Source organism: Chelonia mydas, chromosome 20 (genome assembly GCF_015237465.2).
Source record: "Chelonia mydas isolate rCheMyd1 chromosome 20, rCheMyd1.pri.v2, whole genome shotgun sequence".
NCBI classification, from domain to species: Eukaryota; Metazoa; Chordata; order Testudines; family Cheloniidae; genus Chelonia; species Chelonia mydas.
The window spans coordinates 3,918,990-3,934,331 of record NC_051260.2 but is presented as its reverse complement, the minus strand read 5'-3'; the positions used below and the strand labels follow the sequence as shown (position 1 = coordinate 3,934,331).

General features: G+C 67.7%; 1 protein-coding gene across 1 annotated transcript in view; it reads left to right on the top strand.

Annotated features, from left to right (window-relative positions):
* Positions 1–15,342, top strand: part of AGAP2 (ArfGAP with GTPase domain, ankyrin repeat and PH domain 2) — a 40,516-nt gene that overhangs the window by 21,589 nt on the left and 3,585 nt on the right. The window contains 17 exon segments of the mRNA XM_043532794.1: positions 453–540; positions 2,833–2,918; positions 3,158–3,299; positions 4,727–4,861; positions 5,729–5,850; positions 6,424–6,576; positions 8,176–8,262; positions 9,701–9,805; positions 10,211–10,282; positions 10,284–10,374; positions 10,883–11,002; positions 11,395–11,541; positions 12,385–12,444; positions 13,035–13,186; positions 13,716–13,806; positions 13,925–14,147; positions 14,717–14,972. Of these exon segments, the coding sequence (XP_043388729.1) occupies positions 453–540; positions 2,833–2,918; positions 3,158–3,299; positions 4,727–4,861; positions 5,729–5,850; positions 6,424–6,576; positions 8,176–8,262; positions 9,701–9,805; positions 10,211–10,282; positions 10,284–10,374; positions 10,883–11,002; positions 11,395–11,541; positions 12,385–12,444; positions 13,035–13,186; positions 13,716–13,806; positions 13,925–14,147; positions 14,717–14,972 (2,130 nt within the window).

Below are 15,342 nucleotides of genomic sequence, written 5' to 3'. Positions count from 1 at the left end.
GCCCCCTGCTAGCCCATTTCACTGTTAATGCCTCATGGCACCGAGCCTGGCAGCTCACACTTGGCCTTGGTTCAGGTGCCCGAGCTCAGAGGCCCCGTGACTTGTGCTGTGGGTTGTGCCCGGGGGGGGCTGTGGAGTCGGATGCCGCCCCAGGCCTGCTCCAGGACACATGGCTCTCCCAGCCCAGCCACAGGGGGCAGCAGAGAGCCCTGGGGGGCCCCCCCCAATGGGGGCTGGGGGAGGGATTGGGGGTGCATGGGGCCCCCGGACACAGGGGAGCTCCTTCCCCCTAGGGGGGCGGGCTGGGCACTGGCTCAACACCTTGGCCAGTGACCCCTGGGGGGCTGTGCTTGGGGGGGCTTGGGCGTGACTGGAGTGGGGGGGACGGGGGGGCACTGTCTAGCACACGACCGAGCATGGCCTGCCATGACCTCTGCCCTTTGGCCTCCCAGGGTGTCCTGGGCAGCATGAAGAGCGGGAAGTCGGCCCTCGTCCATCGCTTCCTCACCGGCTCCTACCTGGGCCTGGAGCCAGCCGAGAGTGAGTGCCAGGGCGGGGAGGGGGGGCCCACCCTGGTCTGGCCCTGCCTCGGGCTGCTCCACTCCTTTAGGGCCCTGCAGAGACCAGCAGGGGCGTGTCGGGGGCGGTAAATCCAACTCTTCCCTCGGGCCTGGGCATCCAGCCAGCAGAGCGGAGAATGTGCCGGTTCCGTGGCCAGGTCCTGGCGGTTCCGTGGCCAGATCTTGGTGCTTCCATGGCCAAACTGTGCCGGTTCCGTGGCCAGGTCCTGGCGGTTCCGTGGCCAGATCTTGGTGCTTCCATGGCCAAACTGTGCCGGTTCCGTGGCCAGGTCCTGGCAGTTCCGTGGCCAGATCTTGGTGCTTCCATGGCCAAACTGTGCCGGTTCCGTGGCCAGGTCCTGGCGGTTCCGTGGCCAGATCTTGGTGCTTCCATGGCCAAACTGTGCCGGTTCCGTGGCCAGCTCCTGGCGGTTCCGCGGCCAAACTGTGCCGGTTTCATGGCCAAACTGTGCCGGTTCCATGGCCAGATCCTGCCACTTCCGTGGCCAAACTGTGCTGGTTCCGTGGCCAAACTGTGCCGGTTCCGTGGCCAGGTCCTGGCGGTTCAGTGGCCAAACTGTGCCGGTTCCGCGGCCAGATCCTGCCACTTCCGTGGCCAAACTGCACCGGTTCCGTGGCCAGGTCCTGCCGGTTCTGTGACCAGACCGTGCCCATTCCGGGGCCTGAATGTGCCCGTCAGCCTAATTTTTGCCATACCTGGATTTTCTCCTAACTGGGCATGTCCCAGCTGGGCACCCTGACCTCTCCCCTCCTCCCCCGCTAGCCCCAGGTGACAGGGCCCCATCGGGTACATTGTGGGAAGCACCCGGCCTTGGCTCTGTCCCAGCTGGGCCCCCCTGGCTGGCTCGGTGGATCCCCATCTCCCACCCCTCCGTTCTCCCAATGGGAAGCTGCTGCCAGTCCCCCCAGGCCCGGGGGTGGGGTGGGGGCAGGGCACTGGGCCAGCTGCTGGCACCGAGGGAGCTGCAGACAATGGCCCCGATTGAATCCCGCGCAGCTGACAGGCTGGGCACGAAGAGCTGGTGGCAGCTTCCCCCCGGCCATTGCCCAGAGCCCGAATGGGCCCAGATTAGACACAGAGGCTAAGTCACCAGGGCCAGCAACTAGGCAGTTGCAGCCATGAGCCCCCGGCCCGTCCACACACGGGGCCTGGGTCCAGGAGGCTTCAGCCTCCAATGTCCTCTTTGCTTCCGTAGTCCACAGGCCCGACCCTGCTGGGGGGTGCATGGCACTGGCAGCTCTGCCGGCACCCCTCACTCCCGACCCGCAGCCCCCTGCTACCCAGCCCTGGGCTCCCCCCAGCTCTGCCGGTGCCCCTCACTCCTGACCCACAGCCCCCTGCTAGGACTTCTGAGCAGAGGCCAGTGACTTGAGCTTTGTGTCACCTCGGGGGCTGATTTTGGGACCCAAACAAACGCCTCCCCCGAGCGCTGGGACGAGGCTGCCTGTGCTTGGGAGGGAGCTAAGCCTGGTGTCACGGGGTCCCCGGGCGATGCTCTGGGACTGCTCCCTACGAAGCCAGTCAGGACTCTGGGGAAGTCTCCTCTTGGGGAGCAGCCTGTCTGCAGGACACACAGCTCACCCGGCTCCACCTTCCTGGGGCTGACCCCGGAGCCTCCAGCCTCCCCTGCCCCTCCCTGCGCTTCCCACAGCGAGTCTGCCCAGGCGGACTCCGCAGTCAGACGTGACTCTCAGCCAGCCAATAAAACAGAAGGTTTATTAGACGACAGGAACATGGTTTAACACAGAGCTTGTAGGTGCAGAGAAGCGGGACCCCTCAGCTGGGTCCATTTTGGGGGGCAGTGAGCCAGACAACCCCGTCTGCCCTTCACTCCATGTCCCCAGCCAGCCCCAAACTGAAACTCTCTCCAGCCCCTCCTCCTCTGGGCTTTGTCCCTTTCCCGGGCCAGGAGGGCACCTGATTCCTTTGTTCTCCAACGCTTCAGCTCTCACCTTGCAGAGGGGAAGGGCCCAGGCCATCAGTGGCTAGGAAACAGGGTGTCAGCCATTCTCTGTGTCCAGACCCCTGCACACACCTGCCCTCTAGGGCTCTGCAATGATCATACACCCTTACCCCACCCCCTAGATACTTAAGAACTGCATAGGGGAAACTGAGGCACCCCCACACTATTCGGAAGAAACATTAAGAACGGTCCCACTTCATCACACCTGGCGCGGGCAGGCAGGGGCCGTCGGGCACAGGGGCCGTCCGTGCTCAGCGCCTGCTCTCTCCCGCTCTCTCTGGATCCAGGTGGACAGTTCAAGAAGGAACTGGTGGTGGACGGGCAGAGTCACCTGTTACTGATCCGAGAGGAAGGGGGTGCCCCGGATGCCAAGGTAACCACTGGGGGAGGGCCGGGGGGGGATCAGCCACACCCGGGGGGGTGGGGTAACGCAGGGCACTGGATGCTCCCGCGGCTGATCCCTGGCTCCCGGTGTCTCGGCTCCCAAGACGCCCCCACGGGTCTGGCATCAAGGCGGGGCGGGGGGGTTCCCTGGTTCTGTGTTGGGGACCCCTCCCCCCGGCACAGAGAGCCAACCCCCCTTCCCGCTCTCTCTCCCCCCCACACACACAGTTCGCCAGCTGGGTGGATGCCGTGGTCTTTGTGTTCAGCCTGGAGAACGAAGCCAGCTTCCAGGAGGTCTCGCAGCACTACAGCCTCCTGACCGGCTACCGCAGCCCCTCGGAGGTGGCCGTGGCCCTGGTGGGCACGCAGGGTGAGTGGGGTGTGGGCAGGGGTGGGGCCCCGGGGAGGGGCAGGGAAGGGGACAGGCCCAGAGTGGGCGCTCGCTGCAGGCCGTCACGAGGTAGGTGGTGGATATCTGAGCCAATCCCAGGGGCTGCAGTGAGGAAGGGGGCTCAGCAGGGGGTGCTGCGCTGCAGGGAGCAGGGTGGGGGTCACTAGGGGGCTCTGTACACAGGGAGGGGGGTGGGGGTCACTAGGGAGCGCTGCGCTGTGGGGAGCGGGGCGGGGGGTCACTAGGGGGCTCTGTACAGAGGGAGCGGGGTGGGGGTCACTAGGGGGCGCTGCACTGCTTGGAGCGGGGCGGGGGTCACTAGGGGGCTCTGTACAGAGGGAGCGGGGTGGGGGTCACTAGGGGGCGCTGCGCTGTGGGGAGCAGGGCGGGGGGTCACTAGGGGGCTCTGTACATGGGGAGTGGGGCGGGGGTCACTAGGGGGCGCTGCGCTGCGGGGAGCGGGGCGGGGGTCACTACGGGGCTCTGTACACGGGGAGGGGGGCGGGGGGTCACTAGGGGGCACTGCGCTGCGGGGAGCGGGGGTCACTAGGGGGCGCTGCGCTGCAGGGAGCAGGGTGGGGGTCACTAGGGGGCTCTGTACACAGGGAGGGGGTGGGGGTCACTAGGGGGTGCTGCGCTGCGGGGAGCGGGGCGGGGGTCACTAGGGGGCTCTGTACAGAGGGAGCGGGGTGGGGGTCACTAGGGGGCACTGCGCTGCGGGAAGCGGGGCGGGGGGTCACTAGGGGGCTCTGTACAGAGGGAGCGGGGTGGGGGTCACTAGGGGGCGCTGCGCTGCGGGGAGCGGGGCGGGGGGTCACTAGGGGGCTCTGTACACGGGGAGTGGGGCAGGGGGTCACTAGGGGGCGCTGCGCTGCGGGGAGCGGGGCGGGGGTCACTACGGGGCTCTGTACACGGGGAGGGGGGCGGGGGGTCACTAGGGGGCACTGCGCTGCGGGGAGCGGGGCGGGGGGTCACTAGGGGGCTCTGTACGTGGGGAGTGGGGCAGGGGGTCACTAGGGGGCGCTGCGCTGCGGGGAGCGGGGCGGGGGTCACTAGGGGGCTCTGTACAGAGGGAGCAGGGTGGGGGTCACTAGGGGGCGCTGCGCTGCGGGGAGTGGGGCGGGGGTCACTAGGGGGCGATCTCCCCTCGCAGCCAGCGCTGGCCCCGGTGGCCCCCAGGATCCAGACCCGAGAGCTGTGTCTGGTGCGTGGGGCGTTAACCCTTCGCGCGCCGCGCGTCTTTCCCCCTCCCTGACTTGATCCCAGCCCCGAGGCCCCTCGCGGGGGGCGGCGCCCGGCCGCCAGAGGGGGGCGGTGGTGCGGAGCTGGGTGGTGCCTGTCCACCCCGGCGTCCCTCGGTCCGTCCGTCCGGGTGAGAAGGGGCCGTTCTTTCTCCCGCCCCCCAGACAAGATCAGCTCCACCAACCCCCGGGTGATCGAGGACCCGCAGGCCCGGGCGCTCTGCAGCGACATGAGACGCTGTCTCTACTACGAGACCTGCGCCACCTACGGCCTCAACGTCGACCGGGTCTTCAGTGAGGGTAACCGCCGGCCAGGGGGGTCCGCGCCGCGGGGCCCCCGCTGCTCCTTCCCTTTCAGCTGGGCCGGGACCCGAGGCGGGGTCTAGGTGGCCGGGGCTGGGGTGGTTTGTTCCCCCGTGGATCCCTGTGGCCGTGGCTGGGGTGGGCTCTCCCCCTGGTGGGTCCCCCTGGCTTTAGCTGGGATGGGTTATCCCGTGGGGGGGGGGGGTGTCCCTGTGGCCGTGGCTGGGATGGTCTTTCTCCCTGGGGTCCCCCTGGCAGTGGCTGGGGCCGTGTGTCCCCTGGGAGGTCCCTCTAACCGTGGCTGGGGCGGGCTGTCCCTCGGGGGGGGGGGTCCCTGTGGCCGTGGCTGGGATGGTCTGTCTCCCTGGGGGTCCCCATGGCCATGGCTGGGGCCATGTGTCCCCTGGGGGATCCCTCTAACCATGGCTGGGGCGGGCTCTCCCTCGGGGGGGGTCCCTGTGGCCGTGGCTGGGATGGTCTGTCTCCCTGGGGTCCCCCTGGCAGTGGCTGGGGCCATGTGTCCCCTGGGGGGTCCCTCTAACCGTGGCTGAGGCGGGCTCTCCCTCGGGGGGGGGTCCCTGTGGCCATGGCTGGGATGGTCTGTCTCCCTGGGGGTACCCTGGCCGTGGCTGGGGCCGTGTGTCCCCTGGGGGGTCCCTCTAACCGTGGCTGGGGCAGTGTGTCCCCTGGGGTGTCCCTGTGGCCGTGGCTGGGATGGTCTGTCTCCCTGGGGGTCCCCTGGCCGTGGCTGGGGCCGTGTGTCCCCTGGGGGATCCCTCTAACCATGGCTGGGGGGGCTCTCCCTCCGGGGGGGGGGGTCCGCGTGGTTCCCTGTCTCTCACGGGACTTTCCTTCCCCTCCCAGTGGCCCAGAAGGTCGTCACTCTGAAGAAGCAGCAGCAGCTCCTGGCCTCCTGCAAGTCCCTGCCCAGCACCCCCAGCCACTCGGCCGCCTCCACCCCCGTGGGCGGGATCCACCCTGGGCAGGTACGGCCAGCGGCAGCAGCCAGCGCCTCCCTTAGCCAGCGGGGGGCACCGCAGCACCAGGGGCGCCCCCTCCCCAGCCTCAGCCGCCGCCAGGCCTGCAGCCCCTTTCACGGAGCCGGCGGCTGGGCCAGTTCCAGCCCCAAGGGCACCACAATGCCCAGCTGGGCCCCATCTCCCCGCTGAACCGGGGCAACTGGGACAAGCATGCCGTGGAGGGGGGCATAGGAAGAGCTATCACTGCCCTGGCCCTGGGGGACTGTGTGGCGGGGGCGGGGGGGGGGGGGTTATAGGCAGAGAATAAAACCCAGGAGTCCTAACTCCCAGGCCCTACTGCTTTAACCACTAGGCCCTACTCCCCTCCCAGAGCTGGGGATAGAACCCAGGAGTCCCGCGCCCGCCCCTCTAACCCCTAAACCCCCACATGCTCACTGTGCTCCCTGGCCCCCAGCCCGTCGGGGAGAAGGAGCCGTCAGAGGGGGGCATTTCCGTGGCCCAGGGAGAAAGGGGCCCATGGGCAGCAGGTGGCTCCGGGCCGGGGGACGCTGACGCCAGGTGCCCGGGGCTCTTTTCCAGGCCAGTAATGGAGGCCACACGAGCGATTACTCCTCCTCCTTGCCGTCTACGCCCAACATCAGCCACCGCGAGCTGCGGAGCGAAGGCTCGGTCGGGATCGGCACCCCCAGCTCCCTGCACCGCGGGGCCAAGCGCCGCACCAGCCTCTTCACGGTGAGCCCCCCCCCATCTCCAGAGCTCCCGCCCGGGCGCGTCTGACGGTGCCGTTCCCCTGAGCCCCGTGCTGCTCCCGGCCACGCACCGCTGTGGGCTGCAGCCATGCACCACAGCCGCCCGGGGTTGGGAACCCATGGGAAGGTGGGGCACGGGCAGGTGGGTTTGGCTCCCAGCCAGCTTAGTGGCGCCCCCTGGGGCTGGGACAGGACAGCGGCGTGTCCTGGGGCCGGCTCAGTGGTGCCCCCCGTGGCCGGGACAGCGACATGCCCTGGGACCAGCTCAGTGGTGCCCCCTGGGGGCGGGACAGCGACGCGCCGTGGGGCCGGCTCAGTGGTGCCCCCTGGGGGCGGGACAGCGACACGCCGTGGGACCAGCTCAGTGGTGCCCCCTGGGGGCGGGACAGCGACGTGCCCTGGGACCGGCTCAGTGGTGCCCCCTGGGGGCGGGACAGCGAAGTGCCCTGGGACCGGCTCAGTGGTGCCCTCTGGGGGCGGGACAGCGACGTGCCCTGGGACCGGCTCAGTGGTGCCCCCTGGGGGCGGGACAGCGAAGTGCCCTGGGACCGGCTCTGTGGTGCCCTCTGGGGGCGGGACAGCGACGTGCCCTGGGACCGGCTCAGTGGTGCCCCCTGGGGGCGGGACAGCGACGCGCCCTGGGGCCAGCTCAGTGGTGCCCCCTGGAGACGGCTCAATGGTGCCCCCAGGGGCGGGACAGCGACGCGCCCTGGGGCCAGCTCAGTGGTGCCCCCTGGAGACGGCTCAATGGTGCCCCCCGGGGCGGGACAGCGACGCGCCCTGGGGCCGGCTCAGTGGTGGCCCCAGGGGGCGGGACAGCGACACGCCCTGGGACCGGCTCAGTGGTGCCCCCAGGGGCGGGACAGCGACGTGCCCTGGGACCGGCTCAGTGGTGCTCCCTGGAGACGGCTCAATGGTGCCCCCGGGGGCGGGACAGCGACACGCCCTGGGGCAGGCTCAGTGGAGCTCCCTGGAGACGGCTCAATGGTGCCCCCGGGGGCGGGACAGTGACGCGCCCTGGGGCCGGCTCAGTGGTGCCCCCTGGAGACGGCTCAATGGTGCCCCCGGGGGCGGGACAGTGACGCGCCCTGGGGCCGGCTCAGTGGTGCCCCCTGGAGACGGCTCAATGGTGCCCCCGGGGGCGGGACAGCGACACGCCCTGGGGCAGGCTCAGTGGAGCTCCCGGGGGTGGGACAGCGACGTGCCCTGGGGCCGGCTCAGTGGTGCCCCCTGGAGACGGCTCAATGGTGCCCCCGGGGGCGGGACAGCGACGTGCCCTGGGGCTGGCTCAGTGGAGCCCCCGGGGGTGGGACAGCGACGCGCCCTGGGGCCGGCTCAGTGGTGGCCCCAGGGGGCGGGACAGTGACACGCCCTGGGACCGGCTCAGTGGTGCCCCCAGGGGCAGGACAGCGACGTGCCCTGGGGCCGGCTCAGTGGTGCCCCCCGTGGACGGGACAGCGACGTGCCCTGGGGCCGGCTCAGTGGAGCTCCCGGGGGTGGGACAGCGACGTGCCCTGGGGACGCCTCAGTGGTACCCCTGGGGGCACATTCCTTTTGCCGAGGGCTCCTTGTCGCGTTGCAGAACCGCCGGGGGAGCGATTCGGAGAAGAGGAGCCTGGAGAGCAGAGGGGACAGCACGGGCAGCGGCCGCGCCATCCCAATCAAACAGGTGAGAGCCGAGGGCACAGCCGGGCCCCCTCGCCTCCTGGCAGCTGGCATCCCCCCAGTGCCCGAGAGGTGCACCCAGGATTTTCCTTTGCAACAGCGACACCCTCAAGCACACACACCCTGCAAACGCACACAGCAAACGCACACACACACACCCAGCAAACACACACACACACACACACAGAGCAAACACACCCAGCAAACGCACACACACACAGAGAGCAAACACACACACACATACAACCCCAACAAACACACACGCAGCCAACACACACGTACAGAGCAAACACACCCCCAGCAAACACACACACACACAGCCAACACACACCCACAGCAAACACACGCACGCACACAGAGCAAACACACACCCAGCAAACACACAGAGCAAACGCGCACACACACAACCCCAGCAAACACACACCCAGCCAACACACACGTACAGAGCAAACACCCCCGCAGCAAACATACACACACACACAGCCAACACACACACAGCCAACACCCCCCCAGCAAACACACAAACACACCCACAGCAAACACACGCACGCACACACAGAGCAAACACACCCCCAGCAAACACAAAGAGCAAACGCACACACACACAACCCCAGCAAACACACACCCAGCCAACACACACATACAGAGCAAACACACTCCCAGAAAACACACACACACCCAGCAAACACACAGAGCAAACACCCCCCCAGCAGACACACCCCACAAATGCACACACACACAACCCCAGAAAACACACACCCAGCCAACACCCCCCCACCAAACACACAAACACACACCGAGCAAACACACCCAGCAAACACACACCCGCACACACACATACCCCCAGCAAACACACACCCAACAAACACACACATGCACGCACAGCACACATACACACACACACACACACACACAGAGCAAACACACACACCCTGCGTACGCACACACACACCCTGGCACACGCATGCCCACCCAGGAACACAACACCTGGGGATGCGCACAGATCTCATGGCTTCAGCTCAGCCTCCCTGGCATTTGTGCACCCAGCCAGCCCACCGCACACATGGGCAAACGCTGTCTCCACCTCCCTGGCCCTCCCGGAGCGGGATACCAGCCGCAGGGGTCCCTGGGAGAAGGCGGTGGCACAGAGCACTGGACCGGGACCCAGGCGACCTGGGTTTTATTCCCAGCTGAGCCACCGGCTGGCTGGGTGACCCGGCACAGCCTCGGTCTGTGCCTCAGTTTCCCCTTCTGTAAAATGGGGGGGGGCCCTCCTTGGCACGGATAACACACTCTGCGAGCCGCCGGCAGGCAGCCCCGGGAAGGGCACAGGGTCCGTGCCGAGGCCAGCGGGAGGAGGTGCCTCAGGGCTGGACGGGCTCCATAAATGACCGGCAGTCCCCCACCTCCCGGCCTTGGCTAACCTGCCTCACTCCCCCCAGAGCTTCCTGCTGAAACGCAGCGGCAATTCCCTCAACAAGGAGTGGAAGAAGAAATACGTGACCCTGTCCAGCAACGGCCTCCTCTTCTACCACCCCAGCATCAACGTAAGTGCCTGGCCGCGCCCCCCGCGCCAGGGCCCTGCCCAGCTGAGCCGACTGCCATGAGCAGTGGCTGAGCGCCCAGCCTAGCCCGTCGCTGCAGCTCCCAGGGGGCCGGGGGCGGGGGGTGCCAGCTGCTTCCTGGCTCCAAGATCAGCAGCCCCCCAGCCAGATGTGGCTCACGCAGCGGTTCTTCTGGTTCCCCCATCTCCCCCGGGCCCACTGAGCGCCAGCACTCAGGACCGGGGGCCAATCTGCTCCGTCCCACCAGGGGAGAGGGGATACCGCCCCGCCGTACGGGGCTGGGGCCAGGCCAGGCGCCGTGGGGATGGGCACGCAGGGCGGAGAGCCGGGTGGAATTAGATCCTCGGCTGCCCGGGGGCTTTGCGGTGACTTCCCGTCTCCCCCCAGGATTACATTCACAGCACCCACGGGAAGGGGATGGACCTCCTGCGCACCACCGTCAAGGTGCCCGGCAAGCGCCCCCCCCAGGGCCATCTCCGCCTGCAGCCCCTCCTCCAGCATCAACGGCCTGCTGCGGGACGTGAGCGGGGGGCCGGCGCCCGAGGGTGGCGGTAAGTGACCGCAGGGCCCAGCTCTGTGCGGGGACCCAGCCCGTGCCACCTCCCAGCCTGGGCGTCAGTGTCAGGTGGAGGGTGGCCTGGGCGTCTCCCTGCTGCCGAGCCCACAGGGAAGTGGGGGAGGCCGGGGGGGGCGGCCTGATGCTCGTGTGTGTAGGGGAGGCTGGCACAACGGGGGGAGGGGCAGCTGGGAGGGCACGAGGGGGGCTGGCTCTTGCTGGGGCACTTGGGGCTTTTGCGACAGAGAGGGAGGCTGGGCTGGGTGCCCCAGGAGGGTCTGGCATTCCGGGGTGACTCCAGGTCCCCCCAGCCCGAGCCCTATGCCCAGCCGTCGAACACAGCTCAACGGTGACACCTAGTGGCCCAGTGGGTTGCTTCTTAGCTGTGCTCACCGGTGCACGGTGGGTCCATATGTCATCATACGGGCCCAGCACGCTGTCTCGGCTGGATCCAGGGTCCTCCGCTTTGGGGAGACCCCTCAGCTCCCCTTCTCTCCCCACAGCTAGCCTCTCCCCGGCGGCGCTGACCATCCCGACAGAAAGAGCGGCCAAGGCCTCAGGGAAGACGGATCGGCCGCTCCAGCGTTGCGCTTCGGCGGCCAGCACCAAGACCTCCAGCGGGGGTAGGTTCGGCGCTGCCCCCTGAAGCGCCCGGCGTCCCTTGCCAACGGCCGGCGAGCGGCAAGGGGGCAGGGAAGGCCACTGGGGGGTACGTGGCGGCTGTGGGGCACTCTGGACTCCCAGCAGGACCTCTGGTGATGGAGGCGCTAATGTTTCAGGCAAACCCCGGCTTTTTGCTGCCCAAGGACCCCAGAGATTGGCTGATACCTAGAACCTGGAGCCCCAATTGCGCCCAGGGGCCCCCAGAAATCCCTCTCCAGAGCCTGAGGGGGTGGCTGGCTCCCAATCCCTGAGAATGCCAGTGGGGTTCTCCAGGCGCCGGGGGGGGGGGGGGAAGAGGGTCGGAAGATGGGGGGGACATGGGGTGACTTCTCCCGCCCATGTCTCTCTGCAGAGGGGTCCCTGGCCGGAGAAGGGGTGTCCAGCTCCAGCCCCAGCGGCAAAGACCCGCCTCCTTCGCCCATGATTGACAGGAAGAAGCACCGCCGGAAGAAGCTGATGACCCCCTCAAAAACCGAGGGGTCAACGGGACAGGCGGAAGGTGAGGGAGGCTGTCACCACGGTAATGCAGGGAGCCGTCCCTTGGCAGCCTTGTGAGCAGCACCCCTGGCTCGGGGGCCCTAGAGCATCCTGGGAACGGCCTCGGAGAAAGTGCCTGGAGCTGAGCGGGGGGGCAAGGGGGAGTCTGGGGGCCCTCGAGGGAGAGGACAAAGAGAGTCAGCCCGTGGGATTCTTGGACATCTTCGGCGGGCTCCCAGGGCATGAGTGGGCCTGCGTCTACACTGCAAAGCAACAGGGTCCCGGCTTGACTCCGGTTCGGACCCTCCGCCCCTGGGGGGTCCGGAGCCTGGGTCCAAGCCCTGGGCTAGCACGATTTGTGTGTAGACAGGAGTGGGTTCGGCTTGAGCCCGAGTTCGAACCCTGCAGCGTAGGCATACCCATGGAGACCCGCCCTGGCGGGGAAGGACTGCCACGGAGACTGGGGGGCAGGGCGACTCTGACCCAGAGCAGCGTGGCATGGGGCACGCCCAGCCCAGGGGGGCACGCTCAGCACAACTCCTCCTGGCCCGGTCCAGGCGATACCGGTCCATTCTGACAGCCAGACCCTGCACCGGGCACCGCGCTGGCCCCTCCACCGGATGCTAGAAAGCGTTTCATTCCCGCTCTGCGAATGGCTTCCCAGCACGCGCGCCCGCCCCCATCCAGCTCTCCCCACCTCTCCGGGGGGCGGGGAGGTGGCTGACACTGCTCACAGCTTCCTCCCTCCCCCGCCAGCGCTTTGCCCCCCTCTGGGTGGGATCCCCGTCTTCTGGCTTTTTCTCTTGACTGTCTCCCTTTATTCTCTCCTGCCTCCCGCTGCCCCCCACCCCCGGACGCTCCGCAGCCAAGCGCAAAATGTGGAAATTAAAAACCTTTGGTAGTTTAAGAAATATTTATAAAACAGGTAACGGGCAGCGGCCGTCACGCGGTGCTGGTGTCACTCATGCATGTCGATGTGCTTCCATCGTGTGGTGCCGACGGCCGCCCGGGGCGGGGAGGAGCCCGGCCGTGCCTAGGGCAAGGGGCAGGGCAGACAGCCGGGTGCTGAGCTCCATGCCCATCCCGCAAGTGCTGGCTGGCACCGGATGAAGGCAGGGGCACTGCTCTGACGACTTGCCATTGGCCCCTGCCCCGCCCAGCTAGCTACATGCCCGCATGCTTCTGGTACGCTCCTCCCAGCCGGGTTCCCCCGCGTCGCAGCCACCCTCTGGCCAGCAGGGGGCGGTAAGTGCCGCTTCGCTGGCGCTCCCGCCCCGGGGACCGAGCTGCCAGCTTCCTCCTGACACTACCCAGCTGGCCCCAGCTCCTTTAAAGGGGTATTTTGTGTCCTCCCTACAAATAAACCTGTAAGCAGGGGGGGTGTTCGGCCAGCCTTACCGCCCCCTGTCCGGCAGACAGACCTCCCCCAGCCTGACCGTGCAGAGCCATTGGGTCGCTCCGGTGGGGTGCCCAGGTGGTGACACTCCCTCCCCACCCCCCCTTTCTCTTCTGCAGAGGAGGAGAACTTCGAGTTCATCATCGTGTCGAGCACGGGCCAGACGTGGCACTTCGAGGCCAGCAGCTTCGAGGAGAGGGACGCCTGGGTCCAGGCGATCGAGAGCCAGATCCTGGCCAGCTTGCAGTGCTGCGAGAGCAGCAAAAACAAGGTATGGCGGCCCCAGCTGCTCCCCAGGGCCAGCCGCCTCCTGGGGCATTTCCCCAGAGTCCTCTCTCTGCCGTCCGGCTGCGGAGCCATCAGGACAGCATGGGAACTCCCTGCAGAGCCCTGCCCTGCCCCGCCACCTGGGCAGGGCCCTGCCTGCCCTGAGTCAGTCCCTTCAGAGAGGGAAATGCAGCCACTTCTGGGGGACAGCAACCAAAGTGTACAGCTCCCGGCATAATCATGTATTGGGGGTGGAACAGGGTCAAACCCCTTTCTCTGGGGTCTAAGCGATTCACCCCTGAGCAGAGGGGGAGCCCAAGGTGGGTGCCACTGATGTCCCACAAGGCAGAGGGGAGACTGCCAGGACTAGAATTGGGGCGTTTCAGCTCGGATGTGGCTCGCCTTGAGCCCCACGGCCAGAGCTGGGGTACACCTCAGGGCGCGGGTCTATGTCCTGGCTCCGGGATCTCCTGGAGCGCCTGTGCCCAGCTCCCCGGCTGCTTGGCCAACTGCCCCCCCTTTGCTCCCTGCAGGCCCGGATGGACAGCCAGAGCGAGGCGGTGGCCATCCAGGCCATCCGGAACGCCAGAGGCAATTCCCTGTGTGTGGACTGCGGGGCACCAAGTGAGTCTCACTCCTGGGGGGCGGGCGGCACCGAGGCTGGCGCCGGGGGGCTCTCCCTGCCTGGCTGGTTCCCAGGCCGTGGTGCTGATGGGGACCTGTCCTCCCCCCCTTCCCCCAGACCCCACCTGGGCCAGCCTGAACCTGGGGGCGCTGATCTGCATCGAGTGCTCGGGCATCCACCGGAACCTGGGCACCCACCTGTCGCGGGTGCGCTCGCTGGACCTCGACGACTGGCCCCTGGAGCTCACCCTGGTGCTGACGTCCATTGGCAACGAGACCGCCAACAGCATCTGGGAGAAGAACACCCAGGGACGCCGGAAGCCCACCTGCGAGTCGTCCCGGTGAGCCCCCGCCCCAGGCGGCAGCCCCATGCCCAGCCCCCGGGGGCTGGGCGGGAGCTGCTAGGGAAAGAGGCAGAGAAGGAAGAATGCAGCCCCCCTGTGGGGTTTGCCACTCAGCTGGCCGGTGTTTCCTGGGGGCAATAGCTAATGACTCAGGAAGGGGCCGGGGGGAGTGGGGTGATGCTGAAAGGCCCCTGGAAATAACAGTCCTCTCTCACCTAGCAGGACCCTGTGGGCACCAGGCTGTGGACATTGCCAGACTTCTGCAGGGTGGAGGTTGCAGGCGTCATGAGCTGGGCACTGCCAGGCCCCTGCGGAGGTACCCAGCTCTGGGCACTGCAGGTCCCTGGGGGTACCTGGCTCTGGACTTTGGCATGGGGGGGTACCCAACTCCGGGCACTGCAGTTTCCTGGGGATGCCTGGCTCTGGACACTGCAGATCCCTGGGGGGTACCCTGGCTCCAGGCACTGCAGGCCCCTGGGGGTCCCCAGCTCTGGGCTCTGCATCTCTGCCCAGTCTGTCTGCATCGCCGGGCACTCATCTCCACCCATGTGCGTCTCTCGCTGCAGGGAGGAGCGGGAGTCGTGGATCCGGGCGAAGTACGAGCAGCGGGTGTTCCTGGCCCCGTTCCCGAGCCCCGAGATCCCGCTGGGGCAGCAGCTGTTCCGGGCCGTGCAGGAGAAGGACCTGGGCACCCTGCTGCTGCTGCTGGCACACAGCACCAAGGAGCTGATCAACACCTGCTCCGGGGACAAGGACCGGCGCACGGCCCTGCACTTGGCCTGCGACCTGCCCCATGTGGTCATCACCCAGCTGCTGGTCTGGGTACGTCCGGCTGCCTGGGACACCCCGGGGCATGGGGGGTTGGGGGATCCGTTCCCTCCCCCCTGGCACAGGGGAGGCTGCTGCCCTCGCTCATAGCGAGCGGGGGACAGATGGGGAAGGGGGAGCCGCAGAGCCTTTGCCAGGGGCTCCCGCTGAGCTTGGCAGGGCCCATGTGCCCCCTGGCACCGTGGGCTGCGGGGCCGGGGTGCCAGCTGCAGGGCGAAGGAGGGCGTTCCGGCAGCGAGTTTATGGCAGAGCTCCGCCCAGGCCTGCCGTGATGTCATAAACCTGGGCATTGTGACATCGCTGCCTGTTGCTCCGGAAATGTCTGTGACATCACCAGTTGTACGGGTACCTGGAGACGTATACG